The 22426-nt window shown below is 42.3% G+C and overlaps 1 protein-coding gene across 4 annotated transcripts in view; it reads right to left on the reverse strand.

Annotated features, from left to right (window-relative positions):
• FAM120A (family with sequence similarity 120 member A) overlaps positions 1-22426 on the reverse strand; it is a 104122-nt gene that overhangs the window by 56277 nt on the left and 25419 nt on the right. For all 4 annotated transcript variants that reach the window (XM_060155434.1, XM_060155433.1, XM_060155436.1 and 1 more), the window contains exons 4-5: positions 8901-9029; positions 8042-8138 (exon numbers count right to left, since the gene is read on the reverse strand). In XM_060155434.1, the coding sequence (XP_060011417.1) occupies positions 8042-8138; positions 8901-9029 (226 nt within the window). The remainder of the gene's footprint in view (positions 1-8041; positions 8139-8900; positions 9030-22426) is intronic.

Genomic DNA, 22426 nt, shown 5'->3' on the forward strand with positions numbered 1-22426 from the left:
CCGAAGGCAAGCTAGTGTGGGGGACAGTGGGAACCAACAGGACACTGGTGTGGCCTATGAAGCCTGGTAGGCCGGGCATAGCCAAGGAGGCATGGGGGCTTTTGGGAAGGAGGAGACAGAAATCATCCCAGCTCTTAGAGGACTGAACCTTGTCAGTTCCTAGTGAGTACCAACTCCCAAGAGCTCAGAGCTGGGGCAGCTGATGCCCACCTGGAGCCACAGTGCTGGCAAGGCCCCACAGGAAGAGTCAGAGGCCACTGTCCAGGAGAGAAGCCCTCACAATGGAAGGCTAAGTGTAGGGCAAATTAAAGTAAGATCATGAATAAAGCAAGTAGGCACCTGAAAGAATTATGAGCAATGAAAAAACTTAACCTAGGGAAGCACATTTCAGGTTAATATGTCAATAAATAAGACCTTTCTGAGAACTAGAGCTGTTCAACAATGACAAGGGCTGCTTTGACTGCTTGACGGTTGGTGTAGGAATATACCATGGTCAGGAGGTATCCTGGTGCTTACACAGCATCCCTGGTTATCCAAATCTCTTCTGTCCTTGAGTTTGGATAGCATGTGTGGACCTCAAAGGATACAGTATTATTCAAATCCACGTGACACCTGAGTCTAGAAGAGCAAGAGTCTGAATAGTGAGAAACTTATCCCAAATTTTATCCAAATCTATTAAATTCCTGAGTTCACTTAATCAGGTTTGAATCGTAGGCGTTAAATAGCAAAAGAAAAGAACTCTTAAATTTCATTCAGCCACCTACATGGTTTTATAAGCCTATGATAAATCAAGACAAAGCAGTTTCTGTCCATCTGTGAATTCTAAAAAGCACAACCTAAAAGAAAAGTCTAAAGGCCTTTATTTGGAAGTCACGGATAAACTGAACTAGCAGTCCCCTTCTGTCACTGAATACTGAGAAGCCACCAACAGACCTGATGACAAGTTGTGCCCATCTCAGGAAGACACACCTTGCAGTCTTTTAAACCAGACAGCAACTGAAAGGAGATGTATTTTCAGTTCTTCTAAAATGACCAATTTTCAGGTTTTTTAAAAAAATGACCTTTCAAAAACCCTTAAGACCAGACAACCTATAGCACTGCATACCACATCAACTGAAATAAACTGACTAAAAACTGAATGAAAGGCCACAGGAACAGACTGAGAGAATCCACTAATCTACCCAGGAATCAAGGAGAAAGAATAAGTGGACTTCCTATTTAACATGATAGCATCTTAGCTTCTCTTTGGCAGCATCTATTCTGTCAGACCCCTGGGGGCTTGACATCAATGCCATTTGCATTAGCTTTAAAAAGATAAAAATTGAAAAAGATGAACATGCACACATCTCAAAAACAGCAAGTACAGTATGACAGGTACAATACAGCATTTAATTAAAAATCAAAACACTATGACTTATTATTCCATATATGAGGTAAGGAACTATAAAAACCATTAGAGGGGGACAGACATGACTTTTAGAAAAGCCTAACGTAGAGCTTCCCTGGTGGCGCAGTGGTTGAGAGTCCGCCTGCCGATGCAGGGGACACGGGTTCGTGCCCCGGACCAGGAGGATCCCGCATGCCGTGGAGCGGCTGGGCCTGTGAGCCATGGCCGCTGAGCCTGCGCGTCCGGAGCCTGTGCTCCGCAACGGGAGAGGCCACAACAGTGAGAGACCCACGTACCGCAAAAAAAAAAAAAAGAAAAAAGAAAAGCCTAATGTACTTCTTTAAAGACATTTGTTAAACCTGTTTAGTGCGTACCCTAATGCTCATGATACTATCCTTTGTATTTTTCAGTTACATTTAAAGCTTTCCATAATAAGAAAATTTAAGCAAAAACCTTGGAAAGAGTGGGTTTAGTAGTCAAAACTATAAGAATGAATATTATATAACTTGCCAAATTTCAAAAACTTATTAGTAGAGTAGAGCAACAGTATAATATCATATACTTGGTGACAAAAATTTTTTAAAGTGATCATTATAACAGTAGAAAAACTAAAAATATTCTAGTGATGACTACAGAACATGGTTAAGTAGATTACAGCACATCCCCACTGTGGAACATTAGACAAGCTTTAAAAATACTAAGGCAAAAAAAAAAAAAAATACTAAGGCAAACCTTTGTGAAGTTACAGGGAAGCTCCAAAGGCACACTGTTGGGTGGGAACAGGGCAAGTACGGTCAGGCCCACTATGGGTCCTGCGGCCTGGCTACAGCCAGCACTTGCAGCAGGAGGCCTGTGCCACCCCTGCATAGTGAGCCTGGGCGCATGGACGATGGCAGGTGGACGAGGTCCTGAGGGCCATGTCACCTGGCGTAGGGTAGCAGCGACGCTGAGGAGTTCAACAGTTCAAGCAACAGGAGCAGCGTGGGCAGCGTCCTGATCTCTCTCACTTCTGCTCCCCAGACACATGTGTACATGCCATCGCCCTCTATTCTAGGCAGGTCACACTATGGACTCTGCATGACCTCTGTGTCCCACAGTGGACCCGAATGAGTGACCTTGGGTCCTGGAGACCTAACAGCCTCTTCTCATCAGCTGAGGAAGCCCAGCAGGTGCCACATCCTTCTTCACAGACTGTGTCTTCATGTTCAGGGGGGGACATTTCCTGACCATCCCCTCTCATGCTGGGAGTGTGTGTTGTTGGGGAGGTAGAGATGTATTTTCAAAAAGACTGTCAACACAACCTAGAAGCCCAGCAACAATCAACAGAACAGTTTGGTGAGCACTGTGCAGACTGTGTAGCCTCAGGAACCCGCCTTCTCAAGACACCAGAAAGTGATGCCTTCCAGTAAAGCCATGGCTCAGAATGAGGGCCCACTGACTGGTCCTTGCTTCTCCCTTACACTTGAAGATGCACCTTTCTGAGCCCTGGTCCCAAGAGCCATGGTCCAGGAGCACCAACTACGGAGTCTAATTGTTCCTGTTAAGACAGTAGGCATTTATGTTCTCTTGTAGATGGGTCACCAGCGGTTGGCACTGAAGTTTGCCATTTGGCATTTTGTGAATCAGGATCCTCTGACCCAGTCAGGTAGAACGTGGCCAGCCTTGGGGGCCTGTCAGGACACAGGCTGATGCAGGCCCCTGAGCTGGGCAAGCCCGTCCAGATAAAACACCCATGGGGCCTCTCTGCCAGCACCTAGGAAGTTTCTATAGCCAGAGGTCCTTTCTTTGTGGTCACTATGTAGAATTTGTTCTTTGCTTTAGCGGTGACAGCTCCTATTTCAATATGGTTCTCTTTGCACAATTCTCTATTATTTGTTCATGCTGGCCTACTGCCCTGAGGGCTCCCTTAGTCCCCACCAGACCCCTATTCCTCTGTGCTCCAAGGGACCGGGGGTCACTATTACCTCCAACCTTCCTTCTACCTTCATAGCCCCCTCTCAGCTTTCATCATCCACCTAAAAGTTTAAGCATGTTCAAAGTTCCCTCCCATTTCAAGCCCCACCCTTTATGGAAGCAATTGGAGGTGGATTTAGAGGACTGGTGCTGGCCACCTACCCCACCCTCTTCCATATTTTACAGCACAGAAGAAGCCGCAAAGCTAAAAAACTATTTTTCCTAGGATCCCTTGCACCTCGTTGAGGATCACGCAGGCACCCGCACCTGCACGGGGTCTGGGAGCTGTGAGTGCCACAGAAGTCTCCCCCTCACCTCTGCTGACAATTGTTCTTGCCACGACTCCTATTCTGGCTGCTGCACTGCTCTCCCTGTGCCCCCAGCTCCACCTCCTTTCCCTGATCTGAGGTACACCATCTCAAGACCTCCATACAGAGGGCCCTCCACAGAAAACCTCCCAGGGCATCCGACCTACTTCCGCTGCTCCAATTAGTACTCAGGGTACACACACAATAAAGAAAAGCAAGGGGACCATTAATACAAAATTCAGGGTGCCGGAATACAGGGGAACATGACCAGGAAGAGACAGGGATAGGGCTCTGATACTAGTAACATTCCACTGATGTTTGTTTTATTTACTGTACAAATATACTGTGTGTATGATAGTTTCAAAATAATTTACTGTACAAATATACTGTGTGTATGAGAGTTTCAAAATAATTTACTGTACAAATATACTGTGTGTATGATAGTTTCAAAATAATTTAAGTTTTTACAATGAAAAAAATCTTTCAGTGAGCTTTCGCGGTCCAAAGTGTAAGTCTAAAATCTAAGGCCATGCATGGCCCGACAAGCATCACCTGACCATTCCTTCCCTTGCTTTCCTGTGCTCCAACCACATTCTTCTGTTTCTTCTACATCCTGTCCTCTCACCTCAGGACCTTTACACATTCTGTCTCCTCTGCACATATACTTCCTCTCTATCGTCGTCTTGCTAAATTCCTACTCTACACTCAAACCTCACCTAAACATTAATTTAATTGAGCAGAACTAAACACTGGTTTAATCAAGTACTGTTTTAACCGGGTTGGTCTTCCGTGACCTTCCTGTTCACATTCCTGTATGATTCCTCGTCTCAATCACCTACAAGGGCATCTGTCTTGTCTACCACCCTGTCCAACACTCAGCATAGTGCCTGGCAGGAAGTGAATACATCAAAGGCTCATTTACGTTTTTCAAAAAATTAATAGACTATTTTTTGAGCAGTTCAGCTTTACAGAAAACATAAGCAGAAAGTATACACCTTGCATTAGTGTGCTACATTTGTTACAACCGATGATCCAATATTGATGCATTACTATTAACTAAAGTCTATAGTTCACAGTAGGATTCCCTCTTGGTGTTGTGTATTCTATAGGTTTGGACAAACTTACAAGGACATAAATCCAGCATTATAGTATCATAAGGAATATTTTCACTGCTCTAAAAATCCCATGCTTTGCCTATTTATTCCTCTCTCACCCTCAAACCCTGGAACCCCTGATCATCTTAATGTCTCCGTAGTTTTGCCTTTTCCAGCATGTCATATAGTTGGAATCATACAGTATGTAGCATTTTCAGGTTGGCTTCTTTCACTTAGTAATGTACATTAAAGGTTTCTCCATGGGTTTTCATGGCTTAATAGCCAATTTCTTTTCAGCACTGAATAATATTCCATTGCCTGGATGTAGCAGTTTATTTATTCATTCACCTGGTGAAGGATATCTTGGTTACTTCCATGTTTTGGCAATAATGACTAAAGCTACTATAAACATTCATGTGCAGGTTTCTGTGTGAACATAAGTATTCAACTCCTTTGGGTAAATACCAAGGAGCAGGATTACTGGATCTTGTGGCAAGAGTATGTTTGGTTTTGTAAGAAACTGCCAAACTGTCTTCAGAGTGGCTGTACCATTTTGTATTCCCACCAGCAAGAAATGAGAATTTCTGTGCTCCACATCCTCACCAGCATTTGGTGGTGACAGTGTTCTGGATCTTAAGCTATTCTAGTAGGTGTGCAGTGAGAGCTCATCTATTTTTCACTGAGGAAGGCCAAGAGGACACAGTGCATGTTTCTTCAGACTAACAAGGCCTCTGTTTTATTTGCACAGCTTTCCACAAATACACTAGGATTAGTTCACGCCTACAGAGTCCACGTTCACAGACCTGAGGCGGGCCTCTAACATCTGTTATTTGTTATTTTTAAATTCTGCCAATGATTTTGGAGCACAGCTAAGGTTTAAGAACTACTTGTTCAACCAGGAAGCCAAATATTGCTGACAACTCAATTCTGACATATCTTACATTTAGACTGCAGATTCTCTGGAGATGGTGGACATTAAGTGCTATGATGGAAAGGAAAAAATTATAATCATATCTAGATCCCCCATTCCCAACACAGTGTTTCTGATACAGTAAATGCTTGAAAAATAGTATTAATCTCACCTGTAACATTTTAAAAATCTATCTAGTAGATAATTCAGAAATATACATATATACAGATAGGTATTATATATTAAATATCCATAATCTATAATACATTATATAATATAGATAATTTCTGGGAGTTCATAGTACAAAAACAGCATGGGCTGGAAAAAATTCTTTTTCCACCCTGAAAAAGACCATGCACTATGCAGACCAGGCCTCCCAGCAACGGGACAGGGAGCATGTGCACTTCCTTTGTAAATTCCACACCATCCAATAACAGTATGGAGATCTGAGGTTTTTTTCTCAATGCTGCAGAGAACCACAAACTCAGAAGGAAAAGCATGGAAGACACAGCAGTCACCCCCCAACGCCAGTCCACATGGGGTCTGGCCAGGAAGGTTTTTCTTTTGAAAATACAGAACCCTGAGGCCAATTAGGCTTCTGAAAACTGTTCTGTGGTAGAACCTAAAATTCTAGCCAGATTTAGAAACCTCTGGGTAGAGTCAACTCTCCTCATTTTTCTGTAAGATTTCTTCAAAACTCTACACATATTCCAGTTTCTAAAATGATTAATACAGACAGGGTCTAATGAACAAGAAAGTTATTTTCCAATATTGGTTCTTCAAAATTCTGGATGTGTTTTCCTGTAGAATAATATAATGAACTATGGTTGGAAAAGACCACTTATGACCTACCTATTACTTATAAGAATATTTTTGTGGAAAATATGTCTTAGGTTCTCACTTGGGATGCCAAGAAAGTATTTCCCCAACTCAGTGTTGCCTCTTCTACGCTCTTGATTTCCGTTTCAGTCATCACTCTCCATTTAGTGGGTCCCTAACAGCACATATAGATGAAATCAATGAGCACTTTCTCCAGATACTTTTATTTCTTTATACTTATCAGAAAAAAAAACAATAAAAGTGATTTTTACATTAATCTGTTTCTGCTGGCTCCAAATTATGTGTATCTAACCTGAAATAAACCTTCCTTCCCAATCTTGCCTCAACCTCTCTCAATTTCATCCCAACATTCCAGGCCATACACTGAACTCTACACTGCCCCAAACTTCCTGCCCTGTTGTAATTCTGTGACTGTGCTTTGTTAAGTCCCTTGCTGTACAATTCAGATTACTGCAACAGTCAGAAGCAATGGGAAATGCTTTATAGAAGGATTTGTAGGTAGTTATCACCTACATTAAGCTGCTTGAAAACATCACCCTAAATACCCCAAATTCTTTACCAATTACACCACTGTTGTCCATAAATCACTGAGTAAAAGTGAATTCTAAGAGTATTGACTTCATTTATAAAATACTCATAATGTCCTTTGATGATTTAATAAGAACATGAAAGCACTTTATAGAACAGTAAATATTTTTAAGAAGTTCAAACTTAAACCTAATTTGAAACTCACCTTCCTCTTCAGAGCATCTTCCAAACTGTTATCAGCTCAGATAAACGCCAAATGTTAAGTCAAGTGTCTTTCTCTATCCTTTCTCTCCCCACATTTTCCTTCTCTTTAAATGTTCTAGTCCCAAGTATACTATAATGAATGTTTAAAGTACAATTGTCATATGAGGACTAGAATGTCACTACAGACAATCTCAGGAACATGACTTCTTTCATTATATGAAATAAGCACAACTGAAACAACGGTTGGCAATATGATTTCTCATAGCTTTACTGCTCTGGAGCCTAAGAAAGGCAATCTCACTCAGGAAGGAGGTTGGTATTTAGGGTTAGTGCTTTACAACCTCCCATGAGATATTCACTATCAAGCAGCCTTCAGGCAAACAGTTTATAATTGTTTTTTATTCCCCAATTTCAAATCTCTGAGTGAAATTTGATATTTTGCCAAAAAAGGCAACAAGAGGAGACACAAATCCACTGCATTTATGAAGGCACTTATAGATCCAGAGGGTCTTCTATGTCCTTGGTGCTCTCTGCAAGAGGACACCTCACAGACAGAGATGTCAGCATCACCGTCATCTGCTAGCCTTGGTCCTCATGGCTGCCTGCTCTTCTCCTCCAGTCTCATAAGTTTTCTCTTGCTCTTCAACACTTTCAGGAATTACCACTGAGTCTGCCCAGGAAGTTCTGCTATACTTATTTGTGTAACTATAGAAATCTCAATTCAAAAGAATAAACCAACAAGGTTACTGGGTGAATATTTAAATCTCTTTGGTTATTGCATGGTCAGCATCCATCACAGAGGCTTTGAGTTACTTACCTAAGTAATGTGGTGGGTGAAATGCCATAGGCTTACTAGTCGCTGAATAATATCCAATTGCTCTCTTAAATCGAATAACTTTGTCATCTGTTCTAGACTGAAATAAACACAGGAAAACCTTTGTAAATCAGTATGCCACTGGTCATGTGTATTAATATATTTTTATAATTCAGCACATGTATAATAATCTTCAGCCTTTCAAGCTAAATGAGAGTTCAGAAATGACATTAAAATCTTCAAGGAAAATCAACAGATTATCATTAAAGAAACAAATCGAACATTCATTCTCTTAGAGCAATGCACTTATCAGAGTCTGACATGGCAGTCAGGAGACCTGAGTTCTGGGATGCAGTCCTCCAACTTTTCCTTGGCCAGGTCTCTGGTGCTACCCAGAAAGGTTTTACTTTTCATCTCCAGCAAGTGGGGGAGCAGTTTTAGTTCTTCAGAGAGCAAACAGGAAGTCACACAAACTTCACCTCTTCTACTAACCCTGACCCCCCTCACATCCTTACTTTCCAAAAAAGGAAGAAGAAATCCCTGATCATCACCTGAAGGGATGGACAAATCAGAGGTCCACAATTCCATTTGATTCGCCTGTCTTCTTAGTAGAAATCCCATTAAATTATGATGGCAAATCTAGGAGCAGCAGAGACCTTACCATTCATCTACCTCAATCCCTCCTCTGTGCAGGCCGGAGGGGAGGCTGGAGGAGATAGGTGAGGTGCCAGCCCTCCTGGCTGGCAGAGGCCTGACAGCTGGGCAAGCACTCCTGGACACGGCTGGTGTGTGCCTCTCAAACCCCTTCCAAACCCAGCACACACCATAGCACAAAGCGCTACCCAGGAGCTTGTATTTGTACCTGAGAATGCTGGAAAACATCTTTAGCTATGGCATCCAAGTCCGAGGTATCCTGGATGTTGCGAACGTAGTCAGCCACAGCCTTGATCACCACATCACACGGTGGCAAGACCAGCTGGTGGGCCCGGACCTAAGGAGACAAGCACACGTGTCAATACACTAATTCTAAACACAGGCCCAGAAACTCCAGGTGATGTTTCCGTTCTAAGGGCCTGATTATTATCAATTTGTGATTTCTTGGCCCCAAGACTTTGGTGGTCTGAGAATCAAGCCCTGGATCTCCCTTTCAGTTGTTGAACTATAACTCAGCTGCTTCAACCTGGCAAGGTAAAAGAGCGTCTGACAGCCTTCCATCACTTCTGGGATGTCTGCAACCTGCTCATGTGAGCACAGCACAGAGAAGCCCTGGGCCACAGATGCTTCCTTTCTTTCGACACCAGGCAGCAGGAGGCTGTGCTGGATGAATGCAGCCCCAAGCACCTGAGACCTCTGCAAAAAGCCAAGGTAAGCTCTGAAGGGGAGGACAATGGTATCCCTGACTGCTGAGGGACATGTCTGGTGAAAGACACACGGAATAAAGTGTAGGAGTATTTTCTATCCAAGAACAGTTGATACCAGGAAAAGGTAAGTAAGCAAATTTTTTTAAAAAGGTTTGTTTTGGACTTTTTCATGAAAACTAAAAGAAAAAAGATACCTTAATTTAACAAAGTTAAGGTATGCCCATGTTCTTAGAAACAAAGATGAATCAGGTACTAACTCTGTTTATAAAACTTTTTTTAATTGAATGACAGTATGAAATGACATTTTATTTCCTATTTAGTCACAAAGATCATAAAGATAAAAAAGATGGCAAAAACATCTAAAGGCTTTGTGTTTCCAGAGCTGTGCACTCCTGCCCACCACACCTATGAATGTGGTACGTTACACGGCAGGAGGGGGTAGGTTGGCTGTCTGCTAACCTCAGGCCAAGCCTGTTACCCTGGATTATTCAGATGGGCCCAATGTCATCATAGGACCCTCTAATGTAGAAGGGAAGGCAGAGGAGCAGGTTTCACACATGAGGTAGAGCAGGACTCCATCGGCCATTGCCAGCTTTGATGATGGAGGAAGGGCCATGAGCCATGGAACGTAGCACCTACAGATGCTGGAAAAGGCAGGAAACTCTCCCTGGAGCCTCCGGAAGAAACATTCTCCCTGGCCCTGCTGATACCTTGATTTTAGCCCAGTGAGACCCACTTTGGTTGTGACCTCTAGAACTGTAAGATATTATTTGCTGTTTTAAGACACCAAACATAAATAAATAAAAAAGGAAAAAAGGAAAGAAAAACCAAAAAATATTAAGAAATAGAATGGAAGAACTTCTGGAAAAATAGATATTTATACTATTAGGGTATCATCATGCAAAGTTTCAGATGCACATGAGTATATTCAATTTCTCTTTAGAAAAGCAATGGTTTTTTTTTTTTTTTTTTTGGCTGTGCCGCACAGCATGCGGGATCTTAGTTCCCCAACCAGGGATCAAACCCGCGCCCCCTGCAGTGGAAGCACAGAAACTTAACCATTGGACCACCAGGGAAGTCCCAAGCAATGGTTTTCTTCTGAAATAATGTTTTCTATGTTTGAAAATGTTAGCTGCTCTGTCTCCTAGGGAAGTATTTATCTCCTTGCTCTGGTCAGTGTTTGGTGAAGGTAAATCCCATCACAATGAACTCCAGGGAACTAGTAAAATGTCTGAGGCTGCAGACCATGAGCACATTCCTAGAAACCCAATTCCCCCTCTGCAGAATGAAAAACTACTGACACACACACGCCTCATGAAGAAGAGGTCCCTGGAACAGTACGTTCCAGCCAGTCTGGGAGAAATGGAAGTTCTGTCCACTCCCCGACTTTTGGGGTGTTTAATAGTCCCACAGCCATGACAGGGAGGAGGGTCAGCTGGTGGCAGCCCCAGGAATGAGGAGTCAGGACAGAAACCCTGAGCTGTCCTACCATCGACATTTCCCCCCTGGTGAGCACATTCCACAGGGAAGGGGACAGCCTTGCCTGAGGAGAGTCTGCAATGGCCAGTGGCCTCCAGGCCCTTGGACAACCCCCTCTCTGGGCCTCGACTTTCTGTCTCTAACTACAGTTTGAGACTAGTTGCCCAAAGAATTCCCCCTGGCAGTCTGAAAGCCTAGGGTTACCTCATTATGTTGCATACAGTACTGGAAAGGCCGGCCACTGTAGAAGGAGTTTATATATAGAACAAATGACGATTAACATGGTTAGAACAGAATTTACTGGGTACATAGATGTCCAAAATATGAAAAGGGCTTTCCTCCAGCAGTTGGGAGCTAATGTGGTAGTGCAGGCAGCCTCTCCCAGCGTGTGCACCCTGACACCGGGACACCACAGACGACTGGGCAGCCGCATACCGTCCCATCCCACCTCAAGTGAAAATGACAGAGTCTGTCACTTTGGTTCCTGTGGATATCCTCGTCTTCACTACCCCCACTCCCCACAACACTAAGGCTATAAAATCCTTGAAGTGAGCAGATCCTATAATTAGAGGGCCCCTAAATCCTTCTGAGAGGCTAATGACCACCACCCTGAAACGGCATCCTTTATAATTTCCCATGGCCCGGACTCCTCCCTCATGCCCCACCACCCCGCGTTCCCCCAGCTTCATTCTTAATCCAGTCTTCCAAATCCAACTCAGGGTGAGCACCCACATCTTCCTCTGAGACTGTTGGTGCTACTGCTCCCAAGCTACATCTTGGCTGCTCTTTAAATGCAAGTGATTATAAAAACAAAGTTTCACATAATATCACTGCTGAAGCAGAAGAACCTGATCCACTTTACTGCCATTTGGAAAAGAGCAAAGCGAAAGGATTACAAATCTTGGCAATTTTCAGGAAGAAAACTACAAACCTGATTTGATCGACATTCACTTGTGGGTAAGGTATCATTCTAGAAAATAAGAACACGGAGCTGCTCCCCAGGGTCTTGACTTCAAGATGCTCACATTCTTATTGGAGAAAAAATGCTCACCAGACTCCAACAGGGCCCTCAGAGGACACCCTGGAGGACTCATGGCCCAGCGGAGGAGGGAGAAAGGCTTCTGCATCCTCTGTGGTTCTCAGAGCGCAGGCCCTGAGATCCAACCCAGTGCCGTCTTGCAGCCCCCAGACCAACGAAAAGAGTTGTGTGAGGGAGCTCTGGCGGTTTGTTGTAGGAAGCCCTCCAACCACTGAATCACTGAACATATCCTGAGGACTAGTATCTTCTAAAGGAGTCAAGAGTAAGGAAAACATTTAAACACCACAACCGTTATGGCTATGCCTTGAGATTCTTTAAAAGTTATGACGTGTATCCATATCTTGTATACATTTGCCTGAATATAGCTGTGAAAAGGATGCTAAAATGCAATTAATCACAAACAATGTTAAATGTGAGCTCTGCAGGGGGAAACTTATGCAGATATACTGAAGGATTTAATGGATTTGAATTTAAAGTATTAAGTGTCAACAAAGAAAAATTCCATCACTGTTTTATGAGCAAGGGTCACCAGTAGGCTCACAGGGAAAGGAGGGCAGGCCTGGGCTCCCTCCTGCAGAAGTGTCTGCATCCAGCTGGGGCTGTACTGTCCTGTGATTGAGTTCTTCTAGACTATATGCCACACACTGCTCTCAGCATGCATCACTTCATTTAATCCGCAAAACAATGCTGTGAGGTGTACTCTTAAATGTACTCCCCATCTGACAGAGGAGTTCATTCAGGCACCCATATGAGCCAACGAGGTGAGTAGCTGGGCCACCGCCTGACCTGCAGACTGCACACCTGGCCACCACACTCTGGTCTAGTCGTCTCTAAATTATGCCTCTTTTAGCATTAAATGTCCTTTTCTATGAAATGATGGTAGACGGCGAGTTCCTTTTTCCTCTAACATTCTTATTTAGAATAATTAAAAGTTGGTAACACAACAGTAGCCCTCCCAACTTTTGTTTTCCCCAACAGATCCGTGAAACCCAAACCCCTGTTGTCGATGAAAGGAGCTACAGAAAGATTTTCAAAAGGAGAGGTATGAAATCAGGCCTGAGTTCCAGACACACGGAGGATGGGCATGAAGGCAGAGGAACAAAGGAGGGAACATTAGCAGCTCCTGTGTAAACCTAAGTAACGATAACACAGGTGGTCGAGAAGGATAGGATCAGCAAGTTGGGAAAGGCCAGATGTAGAGAGTCAGATGCAGAGAGGAGAAGAATCAAAGATAATTCTCAATTTCTAACCTGATGACTGCAGGGACAGTGGTATCACTAGCGGGAAACAAAATACAGGACGATAAACCTATTTAGAGAAGGTGATGACATTTCTAAGTTAGAAACATCAAATTTGGTGCACAGGTGCAGTGCCCAAGTGGAGATGACTTGGTGGACAGTGGGATACACCCTGCGCGGTTCAGGGAAGGGGTCTCTTGGGAGAAGTACACTGGAGAGTCATCAACATAGTAGCTGAAACCTTAAGGGCAGATGAGATGTGCCAGAAAGAAAGTGTGAGGATCACAGCAAGGTACAGAGATGGATCCTAGGGAATGCACATGCAACCAGAGGAAGCCAGCTCACACGAGGGACAAGGAAAGGATGTGGAAGTAAGGAATACAGAACAAAGCTGGGGTCTGGGAATCAAGGCAGGAACTTCCCAGAGGGGTGAGGAGAGCAGGATGACTGACAGTGTCAAGTGCTCCAGAGAGGCTGAAAATCATTTGACAAAGCATTTGTCAAATCCACAGCCTTGGACAAAGACCCAACTGTGTCCACCAGAAATTGGGGGGGAGGGGCGCAGGGGGCAGTGAGGGTGGATTAAGCTGTTGGGGACATTATGGAAGTTTGCCTTCGGGAGATTCGAGGATGAAAAAGAGAGTTAGGAGAATATGGGAGACTAGACCACATTTACAAACTGAGGGCCAACGACCAAAAGAGGGGGGCGTCTACACAGGAGCAAGGAGTTGATTGGACGAAGTAACGCAGGGCTCCCTGGATGTGTTCAGTGACAACAGCTCAAGAATGTCAGGATAGTCTAGTCTCAGGAAGTAAAATGGGCCTGGATGAAGAAGAATGAAAACAGGGGAACGAGAAGCTGAGGACTCTCACCATCCTCGGATAAAGGATCTCTCTGTAAGAGAAAGCGTGAAACTGAAGAGAGGTCTGAAGAGATGATGAATGTTGAAGATAAATATTAAGGAGAATAAAAGGATTAACTGCTGACACTGATAGTTTGGTTGAAGTTGGAGACCATAATTTTAAAAATCAGTTTTAAGTAAAATTAAAGTAAAATTCATCAATTTTAAGCACATAATTCACTGAGCTCTGATAAATGCATACATTAGTGTAACCACCGCCATAATTATGAAGTGTTACGTTTCTATCACCTCAAATAGTTCCCTGTGCCCCTTCCCATCATAGCCCTAGGCAACCACTAACCTGCTTTCTATCACCATACTTTTGCCTTTTCCAGGGTTTTACATAAAATCAATCATATGTATTTCTTTGGTGTTTGACTTTTCACTTAAGATAATGCTTTTAGGATTCATACATATTATAAGAAAGTAGTTGGTTCCTTTCACTGCTATCAGCATGTCGTTGTATGACTGTCCCACAATTTATTCATCCATTCACCAGCTGACTACTGCTTGGTGTGTTTGAGACTACAATGGATAAAGCTGCCAGGACACTCAGGTTCAATTATTTTTGTGAACATAGGATTTCATTTCTCGTGAGTAAATGTCTAGCAGCGGGATTGCTGGGTTGTATGGTAGGTATATGTTTAACTTTGTAAGAAACTACCAGACTGTTTTCAAAGTGACCATTCTGGATTCTGCTTCCCAGCAGCCACATCTCAGAGCTATGGGTGCTGACACACACTGACACTTGGCATCATCTGTCTCCTTCATTTGGCCCATTCCAGTGGTCAGGTAGTGTAGCTCATGATGGCTTTAATTTGCATTCCCTAATTCCATGGAGCATCTCTTTGTGTGCTTACTGAATATTCTGTAAAACGTCTGTTCAAAATTTCACCCATCTTTTTTTGTTGTTGCGTTATGTATCTTCTTATTGTGTTGTTCTTTACACATTCTGGATATAAGTCCTTTACCAGAGACAATATTCTGCAAATAGCTCCTCTCCCACTGTTGTTGCTTGCTTTTCATTTTCTTAACTAAGAAATCTTTGACTAACTCAAGGTCATAAAGATCCTCTCTTATATTTTCTTCTAGAATAATTTTTATATTCTTTTAATTTTTGCATATGGATATCCAGCTATTGTAAAAACTAACCCTTCCCCATTTAGTTACTTAGGGACTTCTGGTGAAAATAATTAAATATATATATGGGTCTATTTCTGGACTCTGTTCTGCTCCACTGATCTGTTCAACTACCCTTATGTCAGTACCACACTGAGTTGATTATTATAGCTTTAAAGTGAGTCTAATACTAAGTCCTTTCACTTTGTTCTTCCTTTTCAACATCTCTGATGCTATTCTACGTCCTTTGCAATTCCACATGAATTTTAAAATCAGTTTTTCAATTTCTACTTAAAAAAAAGCTTGCTTGGATTTTGATTGGGATGCAGTAAATCTGTATAACAACAGAGTCTTTTGAGCCATAAACACACACATTTCTTCATTTATTTAGATCTTTCTAAAATTAGACCATAAGTTTGCAGTGGCATCCATTAGCTGTGTGGTTCTCAAATCTTCTCTAGATAGTACCTATCTAGGGTGGAGGGGTCTGCTGGGCAGGTGAGATGGAAGAAGGAGCAAGAGAAGGGTGATGTTGGTACAACCAGTTCAAGATGACCCACCAAGAGGTCCAGGCCAGCTAGGGAAGAAAGAAACAGTGAACAAATAAATGGGCAGAAGGCCCCAGGACGGGCAAAAGAGCCAAGTGTCAGCTTATGAGAATACTAAAGATAGAAGCAATGGAGACAAAAGGGAGAAGGGATATTAAAAGTGTACGATAGGAAATGGAGCTCTTCTGGGAGAAGACCCAGTATATGACTCTGGGCCTAGAAGGCCGCAGTAGAGTAGACACTATTTTACTGGAGACAATATGCAGCCAAGTTATCTGTGGGTAATCTCCAGGACGCTGACCTTGCCTGAGTCTCAGAAGAGTTATCAAAGGACACCATTATGAAAGTAAAACAACAACCCACAGAATGGGAGAAAGTGTTTGCAAACTATGTGTCTGATAAGAGACTTGTATACAGAATATATTTTTTAAAAACTCTTACAACACATTAATAAAAAATTTAAAAATGGACAAAAGATATGAATAGACATTTATCCAAAAAAGGTAAACAAATGGACAGTGAGCACAGGAAAAGGTGCTCAACATCATTAGTCATCAGAGAAATGCAAATCAAAACCACATCACACCCACCACAACAGCTAAAAATAAAACAACAGACAATAACAAGTGTTGACGAGGTTGTGGAAAAGTCAGAAACCTCACACATAGCTGGTAAGAGGATAAACAGTATAGCTACTGTGGAAACCAGTCTGGTAGTTCCTCAAAATGTTAGGCATAGAATTACCATATGACCAGCAATTCCAGTCCTAGGTATACACCTGAGAGAAATGAAAACATGTCTACACAAACACTTGTACTTGAATATTCACACAGCATCACAAAGCCAAAATGTGACTGAACAACCTGAATGTCCACTGACTGATGAATGGATTAAACATGGTAGGTATACCCACACGACAGACTATTATTTGGCCATAAAAAGAAAAAACGAAGTGCTGATACATGCTACAGTGTGGATGAACCTTGAAAAAACATTATGCTCAATGAAAGAAGCCAGACACAAGAGGTCATATAATTCCACTTATATGAAATGTCCAGAAGAGGCAAATCCATAGAGGAAAAAGTAGATTAGTGGTTGCCAGAGGGTAGGGGAGGGGGAGAAATGAGGAGTGACTGTTAACAGATAAAGTACTGGGTCTCTTTTTGAGGTGATGAAAATATTTTAAAATTAGACAGTGATGATGGTTGCACGAACTCTGTGAAAGCTAAAAACCACTGAATTGTATACTTTAAAGTAGATTTTATGATATGTCATTATATCTCAATAAAACTGTTATAAAAAGAAAATTTAAAAAACACTCTAACCAAGAATGGCAATTTGGAAGTAAACTACCAGCAAACCCCAATTCTGTCACATGTCGTTCTAGACCCAGATTGGCCTAGTCTCAAGAAAAGTGACATCTCCGGTTGAGCCGCCTAGAAGTGCTCAGAGCAGACAGACCACTGGCAAGGTGAGGGGTGTATGTGTGCGCACCCAAGACACAGGGTCGGGAAACTGCCAAAAGAGCCACATTTCCAAGAGAAGTATCTCTTGCAGTCAGAGTGATGGAGAAGGCCTACTTATAAACAAGGCGGAGATTTCTGGACCCACAGGGGAGGAAATATGCTTGACAGTGTCTGCACACATTTCTGAAACTGAGAATATGCCACTTATTTAACATAAAACTATAAGATTCCAGGTCAGGAGAAGAAACAGAGAAAGCAAAAATACCCTAGTAAGCTTCTTTTTGTTTCATTGACCCTATCACTCACCACCCCAGGAATCAGAAGTCGGGCACTATAAACACTCTATCTTTCAGATCGCATTTGGACCGCGAATCTCCCCTCCTCTGGCTAGGTCATGCATTTCAGCTCACTCGGAAGAATTCTGCCCGCAGGCCCAGGGCAGGCCCAGTCCCTCAACAGCAAGAAGCTAAACTGAAAGCAATCCTGTAACACCTAGGGAACACAAACCCTTCCCATGACTCTGTCCCTCCTTCCCAGCAAAGTGACCTGTGATCCACCCACAATCTGTAAAACAGAGACAGAAAAGCTATTCTTGAGTCCCAGTGATTTCAGCAGATTCCTCAGAATGCCAACCTTTCCATCTTCACTTTACTTATTTAATATTTATTTATTTATTTATTTTTGATGTGGACCATTTTTAAAGTCTTTACTGAATTTGTTACAATATTGCTTCTGTTTTATGCTTTGGTTTTTTGGCCCTGAGGCATGCGGGACCTTAGCTCCCTCACCAAGGATTGAACCCGCACCCCCTGCGTTGGAAGGCGAAGTCTCAACCACTGGACCACCAGGGAAGTCCCCCATCTTCACTTTAAAACCAAATGGGGACAGGGAAGGAAGCTCTGATGGGAAGATATAAACAAGCAAAAATCTTTTGAGTTCAGTCTTTTATTTTCCATTTAAGGATATCCACATATAAATTTTAAATGAGCAAAGAATAAGACTTCTTACTAGAAGCAAGTTTCCACGACCTAAAAGCTTAGAGCCCAGTACCATGAATCTGTGCACTGAAATTCCAGACTGTTAAGAATGTGCAGCTCACTGAATGCATGATGATGATGACATTATAATAATAATATTAGCAGGATGTACATTTAAAAACAATTCTGGAGTACCAAATATCAATCTGTTAAAAGTGGTTCTCTTCCAGGAGTGCAATTATAAATAGCTCTCACTTCCACAATGCATAATGGTTGAATTTTTCAACCTTCCAGGCCCCTAACGTTATTTTCTCTAGAGCCCGAAAAGTCTTTAGATTTTAGGAAGTACTTCTTAGCTCTTATGAAACTACAGGATGACTTTTTGAGAAAGGAATATATTGAGTTAACTTCAATTAACACTAACATGCAAGCAGGAATTCCTTCTTTGGAAGGTCTTAAGTGCCCAAACTGCCACCTCTTGCAATACCTTAAAACAGCAGTCCCCAACCTTTTCGGCATCAGGGACCGGTTTCCTGGAAGACAATTTTTCCACGGACGGGGAGGGGGATGATTTCAGGATGATTCAAGTGCATTGCTGTTACTGTGCACTTTATTTCTGTTATTATTACATTTATATAATGAAATAATTATACAACTCACGATAATGCAGAATCAGTGGGAGCCCTGAGCTTGTTTTCCTGCAAATAAGGAGCACACAACCTAGATCCCTAGCATGCGCAGTTCACAGTAGGGTTCGTGCTCCTATGAGAATCTAATGCCGCAGCGGACCTGATATGACGAGGAGCTGAGGCGGTAATGTAAGTGATGGGGAGCGGTTGTAAATACAGTTGAAGCTTCACTCGCTCACCCGCCGCTCATCTCCTGCTGTGTGGCCCAGTTCCTAACAGGCCACAGACCGGTCTGTGGCCCGGGGATTGGGGACCCCTGCCTTAAAAGGTGGAACTCAGAATAACTGAAGCCCATCTTTCTATTCATGCACAATTTATACTCAACTTTCCTTCAAAAAGGATCCCAGAAAGTCTGATCATCAATCTCACTCTAGTAAGCTTGCATAGTACGTTAGATACACCATAAAACTCAAAGTGCCTGAAATCATGCTGCTCTTCTCTCTGGCAGCTGGCTCCAGTGTGAAACCCAGACAGGGGCCACGTACGGTGGATATGAAGATCACTGGTTGGCTGGACACTGATCACAGCAGGTGCAGCTGCTACCCGCTTCCCCTTCAGGGAAGCCAAGAGAGAGGAGATCCTTTGAGTCCAGGCTTCATCCTGAGGGCCCACTGTGAGCCTTGCCATGTGCCCTGACCTTGGGAATGATGGGGTTGCATGGACTGCATGGTGAGACATAGATGGCTCTTCTGTCCACCTCCACGTTCCTAGGGACCCTAACATGCTACTCACCCAGAACCATACTCCCTCCTCCCCGGGGTCAATTGCCACATCCTGTCCCTAAAGACATTGGTAAAAAGGATTACTCAGTGACTTCTGGTGGCATGTAAAAAATATAAAGTTAGAGATAACTTTGGTAAAACTCTAGGTAAATTTAAAACAAAACGTTCCTAATCTGACCTGACAGACTGCCCTGGTATACAGCTGCCTCAGGGAAAAGATAATGCTGGTAAAGGAAGGTGACTTGGGACTTCCCTGGTGGCACAGTGGTTAAGAATCTGCCTGCTAATGCAGGGCACACGGGTTCGATGCCTGGTCCAGGAAAATCCCACATGCCGCAGAGCAACTAAGCCCATGCACCACAACTACTGAGCCCGTGTGCCACAACTACTGAAGCTCACGTGCCTAGAGCCCGTGCTCCACAACAAGAGAAGCCACTGCAATGAGAAGCCCACGCACTACAACGGAAGAGTAGCCCCCACTCACCGCAACTAGAGAAAGCCCGTGCGCAGCAACGAAGACCCGACACAGCCAAAAATAAATAAAATTTTTTTAAAAAAAAAAAAGGAAGGTGACTAAAAATAAGTGAACCTGAAGGTAGGGTTATATAAATAAACACTAAAGACTATTTAAATCAGAAAGAGAGATGTACAAGAGCTAGCACTTAGATCTTTGAGAAGAGGCAGAAGCAAGCAAGGGGGCTTTCAAGGACATATTTTAATTTAATTGGACACATAGAGGGAGAAGGAGTTCAAGAGAAACCAGCACCTGCCTGGCCTGGGGCTGATGGGCAGAGCTAGGCCTGGAGGGAGTGGTGGGGGGGGAGGCAGTGTGCCAGGGGAGGGGCACACTGCCTGCTTGCCACAATTGGGGTGGTGGTATAGAGAGACCAAAATAGAACCTGATTAGCTGTACAGGAGAACAACACATGTGGGAGGTCTGGGGAGAGGAAAGGCGAGCATAAAACTTGCAAAGTAGCCTGTCCAACGTGAAGGAAATGGTGAAGGGACTCCGGGGCCGGAAGTACTTGGGGGGGGGGGTCATGAATGACTGATGGGGATAAAAACCTGAAATACATGAAACTGAATATGAAGTTTAGGAACACAAAAACCATTAAAATGAATACAATGGTTGAAATGTTGACAGGGCTAAGATTATGGTATTACATGTTAAGGAGTGATTTGAATTTATTAGATAATAAGTTCATATAACACCAACCCTCTGTGAACAATAAACTAGTAGATATGACTTTGGTGAAACACTGGCAAAATAAAGGATGATAAAAGGAATGCTTGAACTTGGGTATGCAAAATCAGGTATCCTTAAAAGCTGTGTATACAACATACTGTGTTAAAAAGGAACAAACAAAAATCATAAGGAAGTTTCATAAACAACAACTAACCAAATTTTCAAAAGATGTAGTTAGTTTTATTACTGTGAAAAAGAAGAGACTAAAAAAGCAGATGGGATACAGATAATTCTATACAGTAGTAATGTTCATGAGAAAAAAACCACATTCAACATCCCACAGTCTTTGTTAAAATGATTAAAACGATACTACACACAGAAAACTATGTATAAAAGGTCAAAACATAAAAGTTATGCAATTTTTTAACTCAAAGCTGGACATGCTTTGCTTTTCAGAATATGACTTTAAAAATCCTACAACTTATCACGTCACTGAAAAATTATTTTGGACTGCTTCACTATGCCATAAAAACACCCAGCTAATATTTAAAATACACATGATGATAATGCAAAAAAAATCTGATTTGCTTTAAAATAAAAACCAACAAACAATCCTATAAACAACTTTCAGAGAACAATAGAAAAATGTGAACATGGACTTAATATTAAATGACATTAGGGAATTATTGCTAATTTAGTTAATGTGATAATAATATAATTAAGAGATTATCCTTATTTTTAGGTGGTGGTGAAATAAACCACAGTTTTCACAGGTGAAGTGTTATGATATCTGCAACTTACTTCCAAATAGTTGAGTTAAAAAACAAACACACACATACAAATATACTTTAGAAGAAACTGTTAAAAACTGTTTAACCAAGATGGTGGATATATGGATAGACATTTTCTATTTCAACTTTTTACATACTTAGTATTTTTCTTAACAAACTATTAGGAAAAATACATGATAATGATGTTTGTAACCTACCAATAGTTTGAGTTGGTTTTCCAGTAATTATTCAAACAGCTCCTCACTTCTAACCTCTGATACATGAAAGAAGACAAGCTCAATTTAGATATATGTATATAGTCTGGGATCCTGGGAGCCTCTCACCCCTGCTACTCAAAACTCTACAAACCTTCTAAAAAACAAGCCTTCATTCTGTCTCAACTTATAAAAGCATACTGCTTAATGAACCGAATGAGCACAATACTTCTGAGTCCACCTGATTTCGGACTATACTTTTCCCATTCTGCAATTCAATAATGGTATCAGCAGAAGCTTGGAATCAAGATTACAAATTGTGGCACTCTGTAAATGAAAACACACATGAACAACACTCTGGCCAATAGCGAAGAGAAAGCTGTTCCCCTTCAAGGACAAAAAAGCAAAAGAAAACAAGTAATTTCTAACAAGAGGAGAAAAACTGACTTTTGAACAGAAGTTGAAAAGCCCCATACAAAGAACTGTTAGGATAAAAAGGAAAACATCAGGACCCATCAATAAGAAACGGAAAAGAAAGGGGATTCTAGGCAGCAAGTAACAAGATGAAAGAGGCAGGAAAGGAATACCGCTTGAACTTGCAAGTATCACAAAAGCACACTATAAGCTGAAACACAAAAACTCCAATTTGGAGGGCAATTCTGACAACAGGAAAAGTG

This window comes from Lagenorhynchus albirostris, chromosome 7 (genome assembly GCF_949774975.1).
Source record: "Lagenorhynchus albirostris chromosome 7, mLagAlb1.1, whole genome shotgun sequence".
Taxonomy (NCBI): Eukaryota; Metazoa; Chordata; class Mammalia; order Artiodactyla; family Delphinidae; genus Lagenorhynchus; species Lagenorhynchus albirostris.